At 43.2% G+C, this 25,507-nt stretch overlaps 1 protein-coding gene across 2 annotated transcripts in view; it reads left to right on the top strand.

Annotated features, from left to right (window-relative positions):
- NOVA1 (NOVA alternative splicing regulator 1) overlaps positions 1-25,507 on the top strand; it is a 280,739-nt gene that overhangs the window by 76,371 nt on the left and 178,861 nt on the right. For both annotated transcript variants that reach the window (XM_030214057.1, XM_030214056.1), the window contains exon 3: positions 4,952-5,118. In XM_030214057.1, the coding sequence (XP_030069917.1) occupies positions 4,952-5,118 (167 nt within the window). The remainder of the gene's footprint in view (positions 1-4,951; positions 5,119-25,507) is intronic.

Raw genomic sequence — 25,507 nt, 5'->3', positions numbered from 1 at the left:
GGGATTTTATGGTATGTAAGAGTCATATTGGTATTAGTATTGGTTTTGGGCCATGAAAGCTGAAACAGCTCTTCAGTACTGCCACTCACTCAAGTGTGGCCCTAAAAGACAAGTTGCTCAATGTTAGCAAGTATAAAAGTGGACAACAATTTTTGATGACCTAGATGTGTAATTATACTATAAAATACATAGTTTCAGATTTATTATTCATTTACTATCCCACTCTATGGAAGACCTTGGTGACTTACAATCTTTAAAAAAAGAGAGACAAGAAAGTAGAATGGGGTTTACACATGACTTTCAGGATAGAAGGTAGAACTACAATAATATATAGGATGGGGGGAGGGGGGAAACAAGAGGGAATGCCACAAGTATCTTTGAGATTCTGCCGAGAAACCACTAGGCATGCATACGAAATTTAGTGGTATGCATCATGGAAATTATGGATCTTTAGGTCTATTTTAAATTTCTCAAGTGATGTCTGTAAGCAAAGAAAGATGGGGAGACAGTTCCAAAGTTGGGGTCCTTGTACGCTACAAATAGCGTGTCTAGTGGGCTCATGGGTTATCTCTCGGTGACTGGGTACTAGTAATTGATTGTGTTGTTGTATAGATCTTAATGTTTGTGCTGGGCAGTAAAGAATGAGGTGGCGGAAGAGATAAAGGGGCTGTTCAGCTTGCAAAGTTTTAAAAACAAGCAGTAGAATTTTATAGGTAATACGATGGGTGATAGGGAGCCGGTGAGCCTCTACAAGATATGGGGTGACATAATATTTGTGTGAGTTAGAAATTAGATGTATAGCAGTGTTTTGAATATTCTGTAGGCGGCAAATATCTTTGACCCGAAGGCCTTTGTAGAGGGAATTGCAGTAATCTAGTTGAGAAATGACTAATGAATGAACCAGTATATTTAGTGTTGTTAGGAGAATCAGAGAGTGGATAGAATGAATAAGTCGCAGTTTATAAAAAGAGCATCTAACGACCTGAGAGATTTGTGAGAAAAATGATAAGTTGGAATCTACAAATATTCCAAGAATACGGGCTGTCAACCTGGGGCACAAGAGTGTTTGCAAGGAAAATTGGTGTGGCTAGAGTAGGACCTAGTTTATGTTGAAAGAATATGGTTTTAGATTTGTTTGGATTGAGAGCTAATCTGTGTTCGTTGAGTTAGTCTAAGATCTGAACAAGTTTGTGATGGATAGTAGAAATTTTGATGGGAGAACAAGTGTCTAAAGGAATAAGCGCTTGGATATCATCAATGTATACATACGCAGTCATGTCAAGGGATTGTATTAGGGTCAACAGAGGATCCAAAAATAGTTAAATAACATTGGGGATAGAATAGGCCCTTGCAGTACACCTGAGCTAGGGCTGAAAGGGGCAGAAAAAGAGTTTTCTTTACTAAGTAGTGGCGATTTTCCAGATACGAAGAGAACCAGTCTAACACTGTATTAGAAATACCAATGGATTGAAGACGGTGCAAAAGAATCTGGTGAGCTACCAAATCAAAAACTACAGAGATCAAGGGATAGTAATAAGCTAGATTGAGCCTGATTGAAGGTGCGATATGAAGGAAGTAATACCTAGTAGAGTTGTCTCAGTGCTATGATTTTGACAGAAGGCAGTTTGATTAGGATGTAAAACTTGTGTCTTTGTAATAAAATCAACTAGTTGTATGTGTGCAACAGACTCTAGAATCTTAGCAATAAAAGGGAGGTTAGCTATGGGATGGTAGTTGTTGAGGTTCATCGGTGAGACTTCAGGATCTTTAATTTTAGGTAGTATGTTTATGTTTGTTTATTCAAGTCCTTCATACACCACCTTATCAGAATTTGACCAAAGTAGTTTACAAATATAAAATTCATAAAATCACTGGAAAAGAACACCAATAAATTGATAGGAAAGGTAGCACATACATCCATAAAGGGAGGGGAAAGAGGAACCAGAGGTAGGAGAGGGGGGAGGGGAAGAGGAAGAGATTGCTCACTGGTCTTCCATCAGAATTTATGAACTATTTGGTCCATAAACTAGGTCAAAATAATATGTTTTTAAGTGAGATTTGAACTTGGGAAAGGAAAATTCAGATCTAATATAACTAGGAAGGTCATTTCATAGCTTTAGGGCTAGATCGAAAAATGCAGATGTTATTTTGTAGTGGGCCTTCTTTGGGGGAGGGGGGATGAGGTGATGACCATCTAGAGAGCGTAGTAAGCACAATGGAGTGTATAAAATGAATGCGCTTGACAGATAAGGGGTACCCAAGTGATAGGTGTTAAAAGGCAAGCACAGAATTTTGAATCAAGTGCAAAAATTAACTGGTAGCCAATGTATGGATTGTAATAAAGGGGTAATTAAGAATGCCTGTATAAGAGAGTGCATAGCAGAAAAATTTAGGAGACTACGGAGGGAGCGAAGACAGCAAAGGGTTAGAAAACCAATTTTCACCACCTGGAACATTAGTGCTTCAAAGGTGAGTTGAAAGTCAAATATTACCCCTAGGTAGCAAAATAATTGAACAGGCGGTGTGTCCATGTCAAATAGATGTAGAACCAGAGATGGTAGTGGATAGCCAGGTATCCAAGAGGCTACTGTTTTTTTACGGGTTTAGGACTAATTTATGTGAATACAGCCAATGAGATAAGAGTTAACAAACAGTCTTGCAATGGTTTAAGATCCAGTGTGAGAGGAGAAGTAGGATAAAGTAGAAAAATATCGTCTGTATAGTAAAAAGCTCTGATATTAGTACATGTCTGTTTATGTATTCTGCCCAATATGCACACTTTCTCCATCCACTGCATGCCCCTTCTGTAGATATGTATTTTTCCACATGATGTCCTATATGCATATTTCCCTCTTTATAAAATAGCACTGAACACAAAACCCTCTATATGTACCTTTATATGCCTTTTTATACCCGTACTTGGTATATAGGCTTTATAAAATTAGCTCCATAAACCTCTTATCCAGGTCACTTATAGTTTTCTGGCTCTTTAAGGAGCAGCAACACTAGCAGACATCCAGTGGTGTGCTGGAGTCGGCTCGCATGAGCCGGTTGTTAACTTTTCTTTCGACTTGCGAGCCCGGTTGTTGTAACCCGCGAGCCGGCTCTCCTCCCTCCCTCCTCCCTCCCTCCCTCCGGATTCGTCCCTCACCGACCTGTCGGGGCAGGCAGTCTTGCCTGCCCGCTGCCAGTGCTAACTCTCCCCCGCTGCCGGTTCGTGCTTTAAAAATGGCCAACGAGACTTCCAGAGGCGGCCTTGCGAGACTTCTGCTGAAGTCTTGGAGGCCGCCCTTTTAAGTCTCGGCGGCCATTTTGAAGCGCGAACCGGCAGGGGAGAGTCAGCGTGAAGAATTTGAAGGACTTTCTATAACAATGTGTACTATCCCTATGGGACCGAAGTTGGTGCTCCGTTTGCCAGCCTGCCTTCCTCGCTGAGTCCACCCCCGATCCAGGTTTCTTCCTTAGTTACAGCTAGGGTGCCACTGGGCCATCTCCCAGCCTTTAAGTTCCGAACTCACCAGGAGACCATGGACTGGAAGGCGGATCAGCGCCAACGAGCTGGATTTCCTTACTCTGCAGGAGCACATAATAAACATAACTTTTTGCAACGTGGAGCATGAGAAGTGTTCCCATTGCCTGAATGCGGTGGATCCCATTCTCCTTAAACTGCTCCGGTTGGCACAGTTCACCATCAAATATCTGCTGCTGCACTCCCAGGAATATCTGACTTCCAACGTGCAGGCACTGGAAGAGAAGGTGCAGGGCTCCATCAACCAGACAGATCAAATTAAAGTACAGGTGGCCAAACAAGCCGAGGAAGTAAAATCCTTGAAAGATGAATGCAAACGTAGCAAGAAAATTATCAGCACTCAGCAGATGATGATCCATGCAGGAGCCAATTCCTATCACAAGTGTCAACTTTGCCATAAGGCTTTTATGAATTATTCCTTTCTTCAGAGTTATGTCCATCGGCGCCATCCAGAAGAAACTGCATTTGAAAAACAGAAGGTGGTGCAGACAGACAGACTACAGGGTGAGATCAACAAGTTGAAAGAAGAATTGCTACTCACCAAATGCCAGCTGGAAGCAGAGCAAAGTGCTCAAGTGGCCAAACTTTCACAGGAGTATGAGCATCAGAAAACGAAAGAAGATGAGATTTTGAAACATTTGACAAGTGGAAAGAAGAAGAAAGAGAAAAGCTTAGAGATGAAATGAACAAAGTAAAAGAGATGTTCATGAAGGAGTTCCAAGAACTGACTTCAAAGAATGATGCACTAGAAAAACACCTTATTCAGATACAACAAAGGTAGAAAAAAATCATTTTATTTTCATTATAGTGTTTGGAATATGTCCACTTTGAGAATCAGGTGCTCAACATTAAAAGTTTATATTTATTTACTTATTTAGGGCATTTTATCCCACATTAAACATGAATTAGATTGGAACCTGGGATCGTTTAATTTTTTTTTCTGGAGTAATGCATTGCCCTCCCCCCCCCCCCCCCCCCTGGTTATAGCCAGCTGTGCAATTTAGGGGGGGGCGCAGAGGGGGACCGGGGAGAGAGCCTGTTAAACATTTATCAGCACACCACTGCAGACATCACAAATTATTTAGACTTGATTTATCCAATGGCACTCTAAATGAATTATACTAGTAGTGATATCCCAAAAGATGCACTAGGATGTGATTGGACTGTGGTAGCATTTGTGAGATCACTGTGATACAGTTGTAAAGAAGTTGTCAATATGGCTGCCTTCTAGAGAACTGCTTGAACAGTTTCAGAAATGAACTGAAACTGAAAATTTGCCATCGTATGAGATGAGTATTGCTTCTCATTATAGAATTTTGAAGTATTGTCCAGTGTATGCTTTATAAATTTTTTTCTTGTAGCATTTGATATTTTCATACACATTATTTTCTAATCAGTGCATCTTTGTTCTTTTTTGTGTAGGTACTACAGAGCGGGTATGTTTGATCCAGGGAACAGTTGAAGCACTCAATGCAGTTCATGGCTTCATAGCTGAGAAGATTCGAGAAATGCCTCAAAACATGGCCAAGACAGAACCTGTCAGCATTCTACAACCTCAGACCACAGTCAATCCAGACCGCATCAAACAAGTGAGTTCTTGGTTAGCAAACAAGAGAAACACAGTATTAGCCCATTATTTTTTATTTAAAACAGAAATGTATTATTAAATTATAAGATGAATTACATTGTACTAAAAGACATAGAGGTGATTTTATAAGCAATTTTGTATGTATAACAAGGATATATACACAAACATTGCATCTTATAAAACTGTGCAGCACATGTATAAAAATATTAATAGGAGTCAAGTTGACACATATTTTTATGCATTTAGTAAGAGGATGTTTCCAGAGTCAGAGTTGGGCAGAGTTTAGAATATACTTGTATCCTTGCCATTTTGTAAAGTAAATGTGTATAAAATCACAGAAGTTTGGTGCAATTGGTAGTTAACAATATGTTTCATCTAAAACCTTACAATAACACTAGTTTTATGGTTTAAAGGAAATAATCTTTAAAAAGTCTTCTCTATTAATAATATTTAATTAAGTTTCTTAGGAGCCCTTAGTGAACGCTAATGCTAAGAAGCCCATTCCTTGTCATTAGCAGCAGACGAATCCAGAAACGTGTGGGTTGTGTCTATCTACAAGCAGGTGGAGATAGTGAGTGCTGAGCTGAATCATGTGACATAGGAAGGTATGCTCTCTGGTCAGCCAGTATTCTCAATCTCCAGCAGGCAGATGGTCGGATCTCCACATGCTCCTGGTCTGGTCTTGACTGAGTTCCTGTGCTGGGTCTCCCGGTTCAGTCGAGCCTGGGGGTTGAAGGCTGAGTAGCAGTCTGTCTGTTGGGTACGCCTGGTGGTGCCAGGTTCTTACCCCCTCCCCCCTTCCCGTTCTTGTCTACCTTCCTCAGAGAAAACAAAACAAAAAAATACTTAAGTTTCTGCAGCTGCTGTTCTTCTCCACTGACAGTAACTCCGAGGGGGGTTCCTGACCATGTTGGCAGTGCTTCTTAGTGAGGCAGCTGGGAGAGGCAGAGAGATGGCATGTGCCTGTGTGGGTGTGAGTATGCTTTTTAGTTTCTCAGTGCTGAGTTGCCTTCTTTTTTCCTATGGTGGCATATTTGGTCAAGCACTACTCCTGTTGCTGTAAGTGGAGAGCAACGTCTGGAGTCTGCAGTAAGTGCAGTTTGAGGCCTGAGTCAGCTGCAGGGGAGGTGGAACCGGATACAGGAGGGAGTTCCTGTGTGGATGAGGTGAACCCACATTCCTCCGTACTGTCTGCAGCTGCAGTTTCTTCTGCAACCATTTTGTCTCGTTCAGCTATTTCTCCCCCCGACATCAGCGTGCAGCAGACTACTAATGTTGAGGGTAACTGGGACCCTGCTTCCTCTGGGGCACTTTTTGGAGGTTCAGCCATTCCACAGTTGGGGTCTGCGGGTCAGGAACCCTTTTACCACAAATTTATTCTACTATTTCATCAGGCTTGCATATTAAAAAGGACAGCACACCTTCCGTCTCAATCTGCTCCCTTCTGGGTCTGGAAGATTCTCTTCCCAAGAGAAGGAGAATGGGAGACATGCCTGAGGGGGAGGGGAGCCCCCCCATCCCCTAGCCCTTCTGAGGGGGCTGCTTCTGCAGCATCTATGCCTAGGTCCTGGATGGAACTCCTTGAAGAGGGGGAGATAGCTTCTAAGGAAGCAGACGACTCCTCAGCAGTCTGCATATTTCATAGGGATGAGTTGCCATTTTTTATCACTAGGGCTTTACAGGCTCTTAACATCACTGTCCCTGAGAACCGACTACTCTTCCTCAGCCTCTAATCCAAAAATGGCTAGTACCAAGCAGCCCTCCACAAGGTCATTTAGAAACTCATTACTGCACAGTGGGCTACGCCAGATGCTAGCTTAAAAGTGGTGCGGGCTATGTCACGCCTTTATCCGGTCTCTCCTATTTGGCTGCCACATCGATGTTCTTCCGTTTCACCATTCTGGGCCAGCATTTTCAGTTCAAGGCCCTACCCTTCAGATTAGCAACGGCCCCCCAGGACCTTCTCCAAGGTCATGGTGGTGATAGTGGCCTACCTATGATGCGAGGGGATTAGGTTGCATCCCTATGTGGATGACTAGCTGAGGGCAAGAGTCAGCGAGTCACCTCAAGGGCAATTCAGCTGTTACAGTGTCATTTGAGGCCCCTATTCAAATTCTGGAGTATTTGGGAGCTCGTTTCGATACACCTCTGGACACCAGGAGAGTCAAGATTCAATCTTTCATCTTCTCCTAAGGCCTCCATAGCCCTGCACTTGGAATTATGCTCAGGTGCTGTCGGTAAGGGCTCATATATGTCTTCTTCAGCACTCCTTCCTATCCTGCTTGTCCCTGTTGTCCCAGGATTACAAGGTCTGCCTTGAGTGTACGAAGTTGGTAAGGAACAGTATGGGCTGGTGGCTTCTTTTGGACACTCTGCTGTGGCGGATACCTCTGGGATCACTGCTCTGAATAGTTGTGGTGATGGACACCAGGTTGAAAGGCTGGGGTGCTCACTGTCTGCGGTATGTGGCCCAGGGGACTTGGTCCAGACTGGAGGTCTATGGTCTGTCAACCATCTAGAGTTTTGGACTGTTCGCAAGTCTCTCTGTGGGGTTTTGGGCCCATCTGAGGGGCAAGCTGGTGCGGATTCTGTCAGATAATGTCACGGCAGTAACTTACATAAACCAACAAGGCGGCACCTGCAGTGCTCCATTGGCAACCTGTCACAACACCAGAGTTCTTAGATTTTTCAGCTAACAGAAGGAGCACTGTTCTGAGGGTCTGGATGCACTGCTGCAGCCTTTGCCTCTCACGGGGCTCCTTTACATCTTCCCTCTGTGGCCTTTGATAGGCAGAGTCACAGGGTTGGACGACATCAGGGCCTGGTAGTTTTGATCACGCTGGATTGGCCCATGAGAACTTGGTATGTAGATCTGGTACGTCTGATCAGGGCCATGCCTAGGGTCTCTGGCGCCCCCCTGCAGCCTATCAGTTGGCGCCCCCCCCCCCTGCAGACTATCAGTCGGCGGCGGCGGCAGCGCCCCCCCCCCCCCCCCCCCCGTGAAAATGATCGCTCACCACTTGCCACACTGACAGGAATTGTCAGCAATATTCTTAGAAACAAATTGCTATACATTGCAAAATAAGATAGCAGATGTAAATTCTCAAAGTGGACATATTCCAAACACTAAAATGAAAATAAAATGACTTTTTTTCTACCTTTGTTGTCTGGTGACTTTCTTTTTCTGATCATGCTGGCCCAGTATCTGATTCTGCTGCTATCTGTCCTCTTAACTCCGTTTCCAGGGCTTCCTTTCCATTTATTTCTTTCCTTTTCTCCTTTCTTCTTCATTTCTGGTCCTCAGCTTCTGCCTATTTTCTTCATCCATGTGCAGTTTTTCTCCTCTCTTCATTTTCCCTCATTTCATCTCCTTCATCTCTCTTCCCTCCCCTCTATGTCCAGCAATTTCTCCTCTCTCCCTGAGCCCTGCCCTCCCAATCCATGCCCATCCATGCTCCTCTGTCCCCTGCCCCCTCCATTCATCCCTTTCCAGCAATTCCCCTCTCTCCCTGAGCCCTGCCCTCCCAATCCATGCTCCTCTGTCACCTGCCCCCTCCATTCATCCCTATCCAGCAATTCCCCTCTCTCCCTGAGCCCTGCCCTGCAATCCATATCCATCCATGCCCATCTGTCCCCTCCATTCATCACTATCCAGCAATTCCCCTCTCTCCCTGAGCCCTGCCCTCCCAATCCATGCCCATCCATGCTCCTCTGTCCCCTGCCGCCTCCATTCATCCCTTTCCAGCAATTCCCCTCTCTCCCTGAGCCCTGCCCTCCCAATCCATGCCCACCCATGCTCCTCTGTCCCCTGCCCCCTCCATTCATCCCTTTCCAGCAATTCCCCTCTCTCCCTGAGCCCTGCCCTGCAATCCATATCCATCCATGCCCATCTGTCCCCTCCATTCATCACTATCCAGCAATTCCCCTCTCTCCCTGAGCCCTGCCCTCCCAATCCATGCCCACCCATGCTCCTCTGTCCCCTGCCCCCTCCATTCATCCCTTTCCAGCAATTCCCCTCTCTCCCTGAGCCCTGCCCTCCCAATCCGTGCTCCTCTGTCACCTGCCCCCTCCATTCATCCCTATCCAGCAATTCCCCTCTCTCCCTGAGCCCTGGCCTGCAATCCATATCCATCCATGCCCATCTGTCCCCTCCATTCATCCCTATCCAGCAATTCCCCTCTCTCCCTGAGCCCTGCCCTGCAATCCATATCCATCCATGCCCATCTGTCCCCTCCATTCATCCCTATCCAGCAATTCCCCTCTCTCCCTGAGCCCTGCCCTGCAATCCATATCCATCCATGCCCATCTGTCCCCTCCATTCATCCCTATCCAGCAATTCCCCTCTCTCCATGAGCCCTGCCCTCCCAATCCATGCCCATCCATGCTCCTCTGTCCCCTGCCCCCTCCATTAATCCCTATCCAGCAATTCCCCTCTCTTCCTTCCATGACCCCCCCTCGCATCCATGCTCCTCTCTCTCCTCTCACTCCCATGTCCCAGCCTGGCCCGCCCTCTTCTCCCCCCCCCCCTTCGCATCCATGCTCTCGTTTCTCCCCTGCCCTCCCGCTCCCATTGTTCAACTGCCCGCCCTGTTCTCTCCCCCCAACATCCCTTTTCTTTTTTTTACTTTTTAAATTTACCTCCGTGGCGGTTCCGGCAGCGCAGCGTCAGGGAAGCTGGCGGCGCTCCCGACGTCTAGCCTTCCCTTCGCTGTGTTCCGCCTTCTGACGTCATCCTTGACGTCAGAAGAAGGCGGAACACAGCGAAGGGAAGGCTAGAGACGTCGGGAGCGCCGCCTCCTTCCCTGACGCTGCGCTGCCGGAACCGCCACCACGGAGATAAATTTAAAAAGAAAAAAAAAGAAAAGGGATGTTGTGGGAGGGCGAGCGAGGTGAGCATGGTGCGGCGGCGCCCCCCAGAGGGAAGCGCCCCCTGCCATGCTTACCTCGCTTACCGTGTTAGCACGGCCCTGCGTCTGATGGTGAATGAGCCACTTCGTCTTCGCAGGGTCCAGTTCGCATGGACAATGTCTCCGACTTTGGTCTTACGGCCTGGCTCTTGAGAAGTTGAAACTGAGAAAGAAGGGTTATTCAAAATCTCTCATCACTATGCTGTTACAGGCCAGGAAGAGGTGTACTTCGGCTGTTTATGCCTGGGTTTGGAGAGTCTTTGAGGCTTGGTGTTTGCAGAGGGCTGTTTCACCTCTGGCCTCTACCTTGCCACAGATCTTGGCCTTTTTGCAAGATGGGCTTTTGAAACGCCTCACATTTAATTCACTGAGGGTTCAGGTAGCTGCTTTGGTGTGTTTTTGCAGCAGATTGCTGGCGGTGCATCCGAATGTTGTGCATTTTTTGAAATGGGTCAATTATTTAAAACCTCAGTTGCAGCATTAGTGCTGGACTGGAGTCTTAATCTGATATTGCGGGCCTTGCAGCAGGGCACAGTTTGAGCTTCTTTCATAAGTCATTTTGAAGGATCTGACACTGGTGTTTCTCATGGCGATTTCTTCAACACATTGTATTTCGGAACTTCAGGCTTTGTCCTGTCGTGATACCTTTCTCTGTTTTTCGGAGGTGGGGGTCACGCTCCGCATGTTACCTTCCTTTCTTCCCGAGGTGGTGACCTCTTTTCACTTGAACAAGCTGTTGTTTCTCCCTTCCTTTTTGGGAAGAGGATCATCCTTCGGATTTTGGTCACTTGCAGTTTCTGGATGTGCGCCGGGTGCTTTTGCAGTACCTTCAGTCCACAAATGACTTTCAATGGTCGGATCATTTGTTCATTCTGTATGGTGGGCCTTGTTGAGGTTCAGTGTTATTGAAAGCAACTATTGCACATTAGATCAGTGAGGCAATTGCTTCTGTTTATGTGTTGGCAAGGAAGGTCCCGCCGACTTCACTTCTAGCACATTCTACGCTGGGACAGCTCTTCTTGGGTGGAGTCACGCACTTATTCAGTTGAGGAGATTTGCAGGGCGGCTACTTGGACATCTTTGCGTATGTTCTCTAAACATTTTAGAGCACGGAATGAGTCCACGGAGTTTTGTCTATAGCGCTGTCTCTTTCCCACCCTACCAAAGGACTGCTTTGCTACATCCCACACGTTTCTGGATTTGTCTGCTGCTGATGACAAGGAAGGGAAAATTGATAATTTTTTTTCCTTTAGTTAACAGATGAATCCCAAGTCCCTCCCCTTGTAGACTGTGTGCTGTTTCTCTGTGTTGTGTTTTCTTCTGTTCTCGTTCTAGGTTATCACTGTTGTTGATGCCAGCTGCTGTTATATTTCCTGTTCTGTTTTTTTGCCTTTCTTTCATGTTTTCTTCTGCTTTGATAAGTGGAATATTGCCTGCTCAGAAAGCATACTGTCCTATGTCACATGATTCAGCTCAGTGCTCTCTATCTCCACTTGCTAGTAGATGGACACAACCCACATGTTTCTGGATTCATTTGCTATGACTAAAGGAAAGAAAAAATTATCATGTATGATTTAATTTTCCCTTTTATACCTATGAGCTTCTTAGCATTTAGCACACACTAATTCAGTTAGCACATTCCAGACTTTAGTAAAAGGGCTCCTTAATTTCTTCTGCTTATTTTAGTGTCTGAAAATCTGGATTCCCAATGTAAATAAGTGTTTCCAATAAGTTATCTTATCTTCAAAAAAAACTATTATGTCAGTGTTTTAATAAATAACAATGGTTTATTCCATTTGAATCTGTATTGAATAGGAAGAAGGTGAGCTCAATTATTTAGGCACATTCCATCAGTGTTAATAATCATCATCACTCTGTGTTGCTCATCAGACATCCACAAGCTGATTTTAAGTGGATCATAAATCCCTCTCCATCTTAAATCTTAATGGAGGGTGATTTATATTCCACTTAGAATCTGGTTGTGGACTGTAAGTTTGAGCTCATCTTTTTTTTTCTTCAATATAGGTTCAGATGGAATGTATTACTTTCTTTCTTGAAACCTAGATGTAAGTAGCCTTTTTGAAGATATATATTAGAAACATTTAGTTTGGGAATCTAGATTTGTGGACACTAGAATATGCAGAAGAAATTATCTACTATAATAAAACGCACCTCCAACGTTCTGAAGCTGACTCCGTGGCTTCAGGGTTCGTAAGTTCATAAGGGTGTCTCATCTCTCTCTGCCCCGCCCTTGCGTAAAAGCATGATGACGTGGAGGGCGGAACAGTGAGAGTGAAGGGATCGCTGCAAGTTGCCAGGCAACGTGCTTTTTACAAATACAAGCAGCAGAAAGCAACTCTTCTAAAATCACCTCCACAACTTGCATGGGAAAAATTTCAGAGGCACTTTAAAAACCACCCACAGTAGGTCGCCCTTAAATATGTGCAGATCATATATAGTTATAAGTAGCAGAAACTCACCTCCAGCGTTCTGAAGCTGACTCCGTGGCTGAAGCATTCGTGCGCTCTGAAAGGATGCATCCATCTGATGAAGTGACGTACCGAACTTCCGGTACATATATGCCTATCATGTAGGCTTCTTAGGAAGGCTGAGGGCCTGTATATAAAATCATTCCATTATATGTTATTTAAGTAGAATTTCAGAGGGGTTTTTAGTGCCTTTCTTCGTTTCTTTTGATCTGTGGTTTTGTTCTAACCCTTAGATTTAAACTGTAATATTAGCTTCAAATCTGACCTTTTTAAATATATTTAATTATACTACCTTTATAAAAATAACTATATTTTTAAACTATGGTACTACTACTACTAGTATTGTAGTAGTAGTTCCATTTTATAATAGGTGGACATGGAGTCAACAGATTATTTTCTAAAGGAATATGTTTTCTGTAGTGCAGATGACTATTGTTATAATTGTTGGTGGAACCTTATAGATTAACAGATTACAGAGGCATACGATTTTAAAGTAAAGAAGCAACATGATCACATGGCAGCCATATCTCCCAATGGCATCTAACTAAGAGGATTATTGTCCTCAAAAACATGCTTCAATAGATCTGTTAGTCAATAAAGTTTCAAAAGTTTGTATGATATTTTTTTTGCTACTACAGGCTAACATGGCTACCTCTGGAAGTAATATTATCACATATGCTACAATTATATTAAGAGATATGGTTACAGTGTGTTATACAAAAGTTATGCTGAAAGCTTTGATCAAAGAAATGAATTTGTTTTCTAATAATACATTATATGTATACTAAAAAAAAACACAATTGAAAAGCAGAGACAAGACACAGAGATTGGTCATGTGACCTCCATCATGCCGATAAGGAGCAGGCCTCTAGAGCAGAGATCTTCACTATTTTTCAAGCAGGAGCCAGTTTGTCAAAAAAGCTTCAGTGTGAGTTGCAAGACCATCACTAGACAAAGTGGCAGATATCCTGTCTCCACCCCCATCCCCTTCAAGCTGACTTTTCTCCTTTCTCCATTTTTTTAACCTCCCCCTTGTCCTTTCTTTATTTGCGGTGCCATCTTTTAAATAGCAATTCTGTTTCCTTCCAGCACCACATAGCATTCATGAAGTTTGAATTGCACTGTGCACTCTCAATCCTGTGAGAATAGAATGGGATTTTGGGCAGCATATAGGTCAAACTAATTGAGAGCTATATGGTACAGGTATTAAGTAGAGTAACTGTTATCATGTTATACCAACAGCAAGACATAGAAAAAGGTGGGGGAGATTGTGTACTGGTGAAAGAGGGGTCCATACATAAGGCTGATGCGCAGGTAGATACCAAGGATTTGATAAGTCCCATCTACTACAACAGAGTGTGAAAGTTATATACTGAAAAAGATCAGGAAATCAAGAACCCATGCATTAGAGGCAGGATTCTTTGATTTTTGGATCTTTTCAGGAAGGAATATTATTAGAACTCTACGCTCCAGTCCTAGATAGCGTCTACCAAGCCTGTATGATGTGGTCCTTGCACACCATCTTGGGAGAGGCCCAGAAATTCACCAAGTTTCTCCCTTAATAATGACAAGTAAAATTTCTCAACCTTTTATGGAATACACTTTATTTTTATACTCTAAGATGCTTTTGAGACAGCATTGAGAACCTTTTTTATGGGATTCAGAGAGGATGTGCTATAAAGGCTTATTGATATGTATGCAGTGGGATAATTTTGGACACAAGATCAAAGTGACGTGGATCTTATGAGGGATCATTACATCATGCCTCAGACTCTGGCTACTGATACTTCCAAACCACATTCCACATCCCAAAGTGGTCTACGTCAAAAGCCAAAGCCATAACCTGGCAATTTGGTACTTGCACCCAAGTGAAAGTGTGTTCTCACTCTAGTCACACTCTATATAAAACAATACAACTGAAATCTATGAACCAAATAAAGTCATAGTTCCATAAAGAATATAATAATATTTTAAAATACTAAACCCAAGAAGAATAAATGCATGTGTGATTACATTAAAAAATAATAGAAAATTGAATCAAGTATTCTAACTATAAAGACCTGTTGTCTGGGTCAAAAATGTGTATGAGATATGGTTTTTATTTTAAAATACCATTTTTTAGAAGCCAAGATAAAATGTATTCCATTAGAAAAGTTCAAAGAACCCCAGACTACTGTCAGCATAGTTTAATGGTGAGGTGAATGAGGCATTTAAAGCCAAAAAGGAATCTTTCAGAATATGGAAAGCATACCAAAATGAAGACAATAGGGATGAGCATAAGCACTGGCAAGTGAGATACAAAACAGTTGTAAGGCAGGCCAAAAGAGAATTTGATAAGAAGATTGTCATACTGGGAAAAACTAATGATGACACTTCTATAGTACATTCCAAGCAGAAAGTATTTGAGGGTGCCAGTTGGACCACTAGACAATCATCGGGTAAAATAAAAATGACAGACTAAAATAGAGATTTATTTGCAAAGCAAGTCAGAATAATAGTATATAGAAGAAAAGATTCCAGTGTTTTACAGATCCTAAGATTTAAACTCATGTGTTGTATAAGCATATCCTTGATTTAAACATACACTTTGCTATTCTGATAAAACCAACTAGATAACCCATGTGATTACTTCTCTTGAAATACCTACCTTTCCAACGTCGTTAGTCTTCATCCTCATGACAAAAGCTGGACCCACTTTGGCTGCAGGTAGTGTGATTCAGAGATGAAGCACAGAGATATATTGCATTGAAGGGCAGGGAAAAATGCAGCTGATCTCTTTATCAGTGATGACTTTTAAGGCTTTATATTTCTCTGGATAAACATTGATCAGAGAGATTAGAGTTTCTCCAAGGACAAGCAGGACATATCCCACATGTGGGTGACATCATCAGTGGAGCCTGGCATGGAGATGCTCCCCAGCGTTCCTTTCTTGAAGCCTTTAGAAGTGTCTACTGCATATATGCATACCTTCCTGCCTGCTGTCTCTGTACAGAACCAGGACAGTCTTTTTTTTTTTCATCTGCAGAGCAGAGAGGACGTCTTTGATCTCTTCTCCCATCAAATTTCATCTTCGTTACATTTTTGGCAGTTTTACCACATTTTTAAATTTGTTCTTGTTTCTAAGTGTTTGCACAGGGCCATGTTTCCCTTCCCTTTAGTTCTCTCAGGGGTCCTTTTACTAAGGTGTGCCGAAATATGGCCTGCGCTGGTGTAAACACGTGTATTGGATGCCCACAAGTCCATTTTTCAGCGCGCCTGTAAAAAAGGCCTTTTCATTTTGGGGGCCGAAAATAAATGTGTGGCAAAATAAAAATTGGCATGTGTCCATTTTGGGCCTGAGACCTTACTGCCACCCGTTGACCTAGTGGAAAAGTCTCATGCATTAACTGGGCGGTAATGGTCTATGCACTTACAATACCAATTACTGCCCGGTTAGCGCCGTGTGCTGGAAATTTTCTGGCGCAGCTAGTAGATGCGCGTAAAAAATGAAATTCTAATTCAAAATTGACACATGTAGGACGTGCGTACGCGGCTTAGTAAAAGGGCCCCTCAGTTTTTTCCAGCCCTTTTAAAGGTTTCTTTATTTTTGTGCCCTCTTAGCCCTTGTTGAGAATTGGGGGGGTCCCGAGCCCCCCAAGAAGGCTAGAGTGACCTCAATCTGACTCCATCTCTAAATAACACTAGTACTGGGGTAATCCAGGAGTTATGAGGTTCTAAAAGGAATTGCCACTGAGAGAGACGTTAGGTCTCAAATACCCGCATTAGTCCGCCTCTCAGCACTGGCAAGGAATAGATACCAGCCTTATGACAAACTGGATTTAGGCTACAGGTTATATAATGCAGCGAATGATAGCCTGATGTAGCAAAAGCATTTATACTTACAGCCTTTCATCATTAAGTGAAGCCCACAAATCATCATTTGGAATGAAGAGTTTACTTGCAAATCAGACTTTAATCAGATACATTCATCAGACAAATTCTGGATTCAGCTGACCGGAGCTCTGCGTCCTAGATGCGTTGGGGAGAACCTCCAACGATCTATCTGATGCCCTTCCTTATATAGTATCTGGTTCTAATACAAGTCTATGGGAATTGCGCAATTTCCTTTTTTGTCAACAATTTGTTCTTATGAAGTTCCGTTTTAGCTATTGCAAGTTATTGCGCAATTTCCCTTTTTGTCAACATCTCCCTAGATACGGACATCCAAACATGGACATCTCCCTAGATACGGACATCCAAACATCAAAACATGGACATCTCTGTCTTATATCATCTTGTGATCTGGGTGCCAACTTATTAAAAACATTCTCCATCTTACAAACCAAACTTTCCATTTTCGTCCATAATTTCTACATCGTATGTGTTACATTCAATTTGAAAGTTGTACCAGATTTCATTAAGACTCTTGCAGGCTCTCTGCTATAAGGCCATCAGCTGGTTTCAGGCCTAGTCAGTGCTCTTCAGCTGTTTAAAGCTATGTAGCTTGGCCCACCACTATTCCAGTGGATAGGTCTCAAGCTAGAACACATATTAACTTGCAGGAAAAGCAAGTCCTTGCTCAGCCAGTCATAGATTTTTAAACCTAGCTGGTATTTTTACAGCCTGAGTCCTAAAATCTGGCCTTCCACCCTTCCGATGGGCATCCAGTGAGGGTCTCTTGCTGTAGTATAATTATACACCCTTGGCCATCCCTTTTTTCACAGTCAAGTCATTTGGATTTTGCCTCAGCTATCTTGCTTGACATGTCCAATAAAACTTCTGATGTGGCAAGACCATGTCTTATATAGAGACACCCATAGCTGGTGCTTGTCATATCTGGGGTCCAACCATAAGTTGTCTTGTAAACTGCATTCACAGATGGCAAGAAGAAGCATTAAGAGTTGAGAAAAACAGTGTAAAAGGATTTTTGGCGCAGAAAAGTCTGATCCATTGACCTTGACATTAGAGGTGGCGGTCCCAGTGGCTCTGGAAACTGCGAGGACACATCGGCATTGAGGAGTTTTCTGCCTGCCTTTGTACTGAGCATTGGTTGTGATTGCTGGGATCGAGCATCCCTACCCCAAGGACACGTAAGAATTTGACATTGTCCTCACCAACGCCAAAGTACACCAATGTCAGGCAGAAGCTAAGAAGCATCTTTTTCAATTCCCATCAAAGTGTGGCATTGATAGCAGCAGGGCATTGACATCTTTTGATACCTGAGAAGTATCCATGAGAGGGCTGTGCAACCTCCAAGGACTTGGAGCTGATGTGTCAACCTCCATCGATTTGGTCCCAGTGTCTTCTGTAGATGTGACCGTACTGGCTGGCTCACAAATTTTGCAAGTGGCTGACCTCGAGGGGCATATCTGGGCAGTTCTTCAGGAGGAGAGGGAATGCATCCTCACCCAACGTAATGCTGAGGTATAAAGGGTATCAATGTTTTGGGCCCAATGCAACCCCTACCCATCCTTGAGGTCCATACAATACGTGTTACCCATACATTGACACGTGCATCGAAGGAGTTGACACCAGTTGAGATGGTGTTATCCAGCCAATCAGGGAAGGAAGCTTCCTTGGTGCTCCTGCCCAGAGCCTGTAAATTGTCCAGTAGACCAAGGTAGGTACAGACTCCATCGCCTAGGGAAGGATTTCTTTCCCCTTGAGGCCAATTTGGACCACTCCTATGAGTATGAGGCGGAACCATTGGTCTTCATAGAGGCGTGGTCTCTTAGTATCTCTTCAGACCCCTCCTCTCCTGAAAAAAGGAGAAAATCTCCTCCTGAAGGAGCTCTTATATACTGATTTTATGAGGGAGATGGCCAAGTCCATTCCGTTGCGCTTGGATTTCGAGGATGAGCCCAAGGCTGATTTACAGGATGCTCCTCCAACAGAAGCTGTGGCAGTGACCATGAACAGAATCCTTCAGTCTATACAGATGAAGCAATGAGCCTATCCACAAGAAGTACAACTTTAGAATTCAGAAGGCTTCTAGATTCAAGAAGCTCCAGCTACCTCACCATTTTATGATAGTTGAATCTGCTCTCAAAAGAGCCAAAATCTCAAAGACTCACTTCTCGGTGCCCCCAGGAAGAGGGTCATGGACTTGATATACCAGCTTTCTGTGGGTACAGCCAAAGCGGTTTAAATATATGCAAGACTTTGGAATCTTTTGGAAGGAAAACATTTTAGAATACTATGCTATCCTCCCACATACATTTTTACCAGCTCTTTATGAGCTTGCATGTGTGGTGGAGTTTGCAGGCACTCTTTGAGGGAAGGCTGCAGAATTCCGTCAGCTAGTACCCAAGCAGCAGGAGTGTTGAAAGCACATGGCTCAGGGAACCAGTGATGCTTTTGAAGTGACATCCAGGGTTTCTGTGATGTGTATCGGGATGCACAAACTCACCTGGCTGCATGTCCTTAGACCTAGAACCTGTGGTTCAGGAAAAGCTGGTGGATGTCCTGTGCCGGCATGATAATCCTTTTGGTGACAATCGCTGACCTCATCAAGAAGTGTACTCTGCCCTGCAATGTCATAAGAAAGCAAGTTCTTATTTTTTCTGAAGCATTTGCTTCCTTTTGCCATTGCAGGTCAGTACTGATAATATCAAGTCAATCTTCCGGCCTGCGCCTGGTGCAGCCTCAACTTTTAGCAGGTTTTATGATGGAGAGCAAAAGAGGTCCTACTACTCTCAAACAGAGAGTAGGGTTAAATGGTCAGTATTCTCAATGGACAAAGGGTAGTTGGGGTTCCCCAGGGGTCTGTGCTGAGGCAGCTGCTTTTTAACATATTTATAAATGACCTAGAAATGGGAGTAACTAGTGAGGTAATTAAATTTGCTGATGAAACAAAGTTATTCAAAGTTGTTAAATCGCGGGAGGATTGTGAAAAATTACAAGAGGACCTTACGAGACTGGGCGTCTAAATGGCAGATGACGCTTAATGTGAGCAAGTGCAAAGTGATGCATGTGGGAAAGAGGAACCTGAATTATAGCTATGTCATGCAAGGTACCACGTTAGGAGTCACGGACCAAGAAAGGGATCTAGGTGTCGTCGTCGATGATACGTTGAAACCTTCTGCTCAGTGTGCTGCTGTTGCTAAGAACGCAAATAGAATGTTAGGTATTATTAGGAAAGGCGTGGAAAACAAAAATGAGAATGTTATAATGCCTTTGTATCGCTCCATGGTGCGACCACACCTCGAATATTGTGTTCAATTCTGGTCACCACATCTCAAAAAAGATATAGTGGAATTAGAAAAGGTGTAGAGAAGGGCGACGAAAATGATAAAGGGGATGGGACAACTTCCCTAAGAGGAAAGGCTAAAGCGGCTAGGGCTCTTCAGCTTGGAGAAAAGGCGGCTGAGGGGAGATATAATAGAGGTCTATAAAATAATGAGTGGAGTTGAACAGGTAGATGTGAAGCGTCTGTTTACTCTTTCCAAAAAATACTAGGACTAGGGGGCATACGATGAAGCTACAATGTAGTAAATTTAAAACGAATCGGAGAAACTTTTTCTTCACTCAACGTGTAATTAAACTCTGGAATTCGTTGCCAGAGAATGTGGTAAATGCGGTTAGCTTAGCGGAGTTTAAAAAAGGTTTGGATGGCTTCCTAAAGGAAAAGTCCATAGACTATTATTAAATGGACTTGGGGAAAATCCACTATTTCTGGGATAAGCAGTATAAAATCTGTTGTACTTTTTTGGGATCTTGCCAGGTATTTGTGACCTGGATTGGCCACTGTTGGAAACAGGATGCTGGGCTTGACGGACCTTTGGTCTTTCCCAGTATGGCAATACTTATGTACTTATGTAAAGGTGTAGGTCCCCTCTCATCCACCCCAACTTACTCAGATCTCCTGCTCCTGCTTGCAGCAGCAGAGAGCTCAGAAGTCCCACATAGCTCCCCTCAGCTCATGTGGGGATGAATTATACTAATCCTTTTAAGTAGATATGGTTTAAATTATGCTAATTTTTGGTCATTCTTTTTGTTTTGTTTTTTAGCTATATATGTTTTGATATGGTGCCCATATTTATGTTAATGTTAGTAAAATTCTTTCATTTTAACAGTATCCTTTGTCTCTGATGCAGCACTAATAGTGGGATAAACATAACCACAGTGGGCGATCTGTTATACCCTCAAGTGTTGTAGTATTAAAGTATTTTGGACCTCTGTATGCTCATTTTTCTGCTACCATTTTCTTTTAATCCCAGGCTGTCCAAAAAACAAAAAAAAATAAAAGTATATATATAAACACACACAAAAAGGATTTTTTCTTTGATGACCCTTGCCTGTTCCAGGCCTTGTGCTTTTTTTCCTTTTTATTTTGGGCAGCCTGGTAGCTAGGGATTCCCACATGTGAGATATTATGTCGTGCTTGTCCTTGGAGAAAGTGAAATTACCTGTAGTAGATGCACTCTAAGGACCGTGGGACATGTATTCTAACAAACCTGACTACCTCCTCTATCAGTTGAATTCTATCAGCTATTGTACTGGACTGCCCTGGTCCCGTGCAGCGATGGTGGATGGAAAGGTATATGCATGCGTGGGGTGAATGCTTCTAAAGGCTTCAAGAAAAGAATGCTGGGTAGCATCTTTGCATCGGGCTCCATCAATGACATCACCCACATGTGAGACTATATTTATTTGGATTTGAATTTGCTTTCACTTTTTCAGTAGTAGCTCAAGATGAGTTACATACAAGTACACTAGGTATTTCCCTGTCCTTGGAGGGCTCACAATCTAATTTTGTACCTGAGGCAATGTAGGGTCGTGACATACCAGATATCACAAGGAGCAGCAGTGGATGTCAAGCCCAGTGCTCTAACCACAAGGCTACTCCTTCACCTTATCCTTATGTCCTGCTGCCCTTGGAGAATACCTGCTATAAGTAAGTAACTTTGCTACGTCAGCCTCAGATATCATGATATGGAGTGGGATTCCTCTTTTCAGTTATTGCATGTCATTCTTGGCTGATGAGTTCAGGTTGATAGCATTGGCCTCTGCCTCTGACATGGTCGAATCAAGCCCTGTGATACACAAAATCCTGGCAGGGGCTATACCCCTTATAGTCACCCCCCCTCCTCTTTAAGGTGGAAAGAACAACAGAGGAATGCCCCCCCCCCGCTTCGATTTTAACTAGCTCATTAGTAAATGTGTTAGCACCAAATGACAACGACGGTTTATCAGAAAGCCAACATAGCAATAAATAGAGCATTGCCAGATAATGGACAGATGGAATGCTAATACATGTAAATGCTAATACTGACTACTAAATGAAAAATATCATTACAGTAATAAGTCAGGTAAACAAATAAGCATATAGTTCATAGCATGAAGTCCATAGGTGTGAAATAATGAAATACTTTACCTACATTTACACTGCTGTAACATAAATTCATAAAGTGAATGTCCATAAGAGTAAAATGTCTTTTCTTTGAAAGTAACATAGCAGAAGAAATGATGCCTTGTATTTTCATGGCTGGAAAAGTCACTTTTGTAGACAGGTGATTACGTAGTAGCCAGGAGAGCAATGAAGCAAGCAGTGTCCAATGTGCACAGTGCACGTTGTATATTGTCTTTAGCTTATAGATAAAACTGTAGTTTGCAGGTTGTATGTGCAGCGCTGCGTAAGCTTTGTAGCGCTATAGAAATGCTAAATAGTAGTAGTAGTAGTAGTATGTCATTTGAGGCCTGATTCTGATCATTGAAATGATATTATATTGCAACAAGTGATCCTATACACTCAGATGTTGTTTCTATGACCACTATAATGTCAATAGCTTCTGGCAAGGCAGACAGATCAGTTCATTGTATGATAGTATCAAGACAGTACATCAGTAATGGAATTGTTTGACAGCAGTATAGCATATAATATTGAAAAGAGTTCATGTAACTGAAACAATATAATAGAAAGGCTTGGAAGGTGTATGTGAGAAAGCACACTATAGAACTAAATATAACTTCAAATGTTCAGGTTGCACCAATGTAAAGAAGTAATTAGAAAGCATATGAAGGTAGTGGTGTAAATGTATCTTAGTCTTCAACATAAAGCATTAGCGTACTCTACAGAAGTATTTTGCATGTGAAATATATGGCTTTGTAGCATCATAGAAATGTGATAAGTATATTTATGTCACAATAATGAAAGCAACCCTATACACGGTTCATGTGTAATGAGAAAGTAAAGTATACAAGTATTGGATAACATATATGTAGCCTAATAAGAAACCTTAGATAAGAAAGAAAGGTGTGGTGTAGGTAAAGACGTATATGTGTAATAGAACCCTAAATAGTCTTGTGTCAAGATACTAGTTGGATAGGTATGTGTACCTAAGCTAGATATGCTTGTTACTTTCAGAAAGGAAACTTTGTATCTCAAGTACCATATCCTTTATAGATATACAGGTATATGTCATATGGGCACACATATATAGGCAATTGTAGTTTTTCAAGTAAGGTTTGTTTCCATAATTGAAACTTGATTGGAGATTCAATATATGATATTAGTTTGGAATGGAATGTAGAATTGATTTGAAATTTAGTATTGGATCTCCTTTAAATACTCTTTCAGCATAGCCAAAAATAAGACAATAAAAGAGTACAATTTTTTTTTAATTAGAACAGGTATGCAATAGGTATATTAGCAAATAATAATAATATATATCTCCTACCCTGTGGGAGGTAGAAAACATTCTAGATGAGCCCCCAGACTGTGAGAGGTATATAGTTGGTATAAGATAAAGAAAAACAAGTCCAGAGGTTGATCACATCAAAGTATGTTCCTGAGTACAAACACCTTATTTGATAACAATGAAAATGACAGATTACGAAAAGACAAAGGCAAACCTTTTTCGATTTTCAGCCTAAACCTGATGAGTCTGAAAACGCAGAAATCAATTTTTACAGACCCTGATGTATGTCGTGAGATCTCATTTGTCAGGTAAAGAACATGAGCCTCTTTCTGTTATAACTAGCCGTTCAGCCCGTAAAAACGGGCTAGTATGGGGGGGTTGAAAGGCCCCCCACCCCGCCGCCGAGTTTGCCGCTGCCGCTCCCCCTCCGGGTTCATCCCCCCCCCCCCCCCCGGAGCCGTCACCACCTACCTTCCACCCGGTCGGGCCCTCGCTCCGCTATTGAAACAGCGAGGGCACGCAGCACACAGCTGTACTGCTGAGCTGCCGTGTGGCCTTCCTTCTTCTCTGCCTGTGTCCCGCCCTCGTGTGACGTAACGTCGTTGAGGGCGGGACACAGGCAGAGAAGAAGAAGGAAGGCCGACGGCAGCTCAGCAGAGCTGTGTGCTGCGTGCCCTTGCTGTTTCAATAGCGGAGCGAGGGCCCAACTGGGTGGAAGGGGCGTGGCGGCGGTGACTCCGGGTGGGGAGAGCGTTAGCGACGGTGGTGTCCCTCGCAAATGCGCAGTACAGACCCTCTCTGTTCCGCCCTCGTCATCACGTATTGACGCGGGGGCGAGGCAGAGAGGGTCTCTACTGCGCATTTGCGAGTGAGTACGACACTCGCCATTTATATATATTGATGGAACATTCAGCAAAGTTATGAGGCCTAGCAGCCAGTGATTATACAAGAATAGACCAGTATAAGGCCATGGAAGGAAAACTAGATGTTGGCTTAATTCGAAATACCTTATCACTGGAAACTGGCACACCTCCTTTCTGTGCACAGAAAAACATGATGGTTACCCCATTGGATCTTGTAATCAATACGGACCAGCAAACTAAGAGCAAATGTATGCCTTTCAGGAAGAGTTGAAAAGGGAAAAAGGGCTGTTAAAGGCAACAAGGACCATGACGGATGCTACACAACAAGATACGGTTAATCAACAGCAGATTCTAACCCTTTTGTCTCAAAATTGGGCTTTGGCTACTGGACAGCAGCGTTGGAAGTACTCTGGAACCAGAGCAGGTCATGGGATTAATGCCATTGAGCCAGCGCAAAAGAATGCCACTTCTGTAGTGTATCAAAGTAATTGAAACTCTACTAAGGCCTATTGTCTTCTGGCTCCTGGTTTTCAAGAACAGGTTAAAACCATGTCTAAGATTAATGTAAAGTCTGCTAATTCCAGCTCAAGCGATTATATTATCAGAGAAAACCAGTCTTCCATTAGGGGTTCCATACCAAGACACTCTTGGCAAATTCATGTCTAAGGACTGAAATACGCTCCTTTTAATTCAGGGACAAATAGGATTTTGGTGCGAGGGTCCAATAGACATGGTTACCCTGATTGACATGGCCTTTTCAAGAGACTAGAGCCTCCTTAGGGGGTTCAAATGCGAGTAGTACCCTGTGATCTCTCTCTTGTAGCCTGTAGTGATCAAACCATCAAAATTATAGGTCTCTTGTTTCGAAAAGGGGCATGTCAAGATGGCGGATTGACTGGAGGACGTTCTGCAAGCTCCTGAACCTTTCCCTGGTGAAATAACTTTTTCTTGTTACGGATAAAAATTTGTTTACAGCTAATATGCCGCACACCAAGAGGAAAGGAGCGGTTAAGAGCTTACCGGCGTCAAGCTCGGAGACCGCTCTGTTTCAGTCGACGCTTGACAGATTCGCCACCAGCACACCATGACAGACTGGCTTGAGGCAAATTCCTGCAGTGGGAGATGAGGGTGAAACGCCTTTCTCACAGGGAATTGATACAACTCTATCATCGCCGGAACTTAATCCCCCGCCCTGCCCAGCGAGTTTTAGAAGTGGGCTAGATCTCCTGGAGATGTCTGAAGATGGCGCAATAGGAAATCCTGCAGCCGGAGCCCAAACTGAAACGCAGGGAGAAGTCGACAACGTTCAGCGGAAAGCTCCAGAGCCGGTAACTTTAGACTCTATCTGGGAAGCGATACAAACGTTGACCGTAACAGTTGCTCCAATTGTGAGTAAATTAGACTTATTAACTTCTACATTTGAGAGCTTCAAAAAGGAATCGGAAAAAACAAATACTGCTGTTCAGCATGATATCTCTAATCTAAAAGTTAAAACTGATTTGCTTATAAAAG

Source organism: Microcaecilia unicolor, chromosome 9 (assembly GCF_901765095.1).
Source record: "Microcaecilia unicolor chromosome 9, aMicUni1.1, whole genome shotgun sequence".
Lineage (NCBI taxonomy): Eukaryota > Metazoa > Chordata > Amphibia > Gymnophiona > Siphonopidae > Microcaecilia > Microcaecilia unicolor.
Note: the sequence above shows the minus strand (reverse complement) of the source record. Positions and strands in the feature narration are given on the sequence as shown.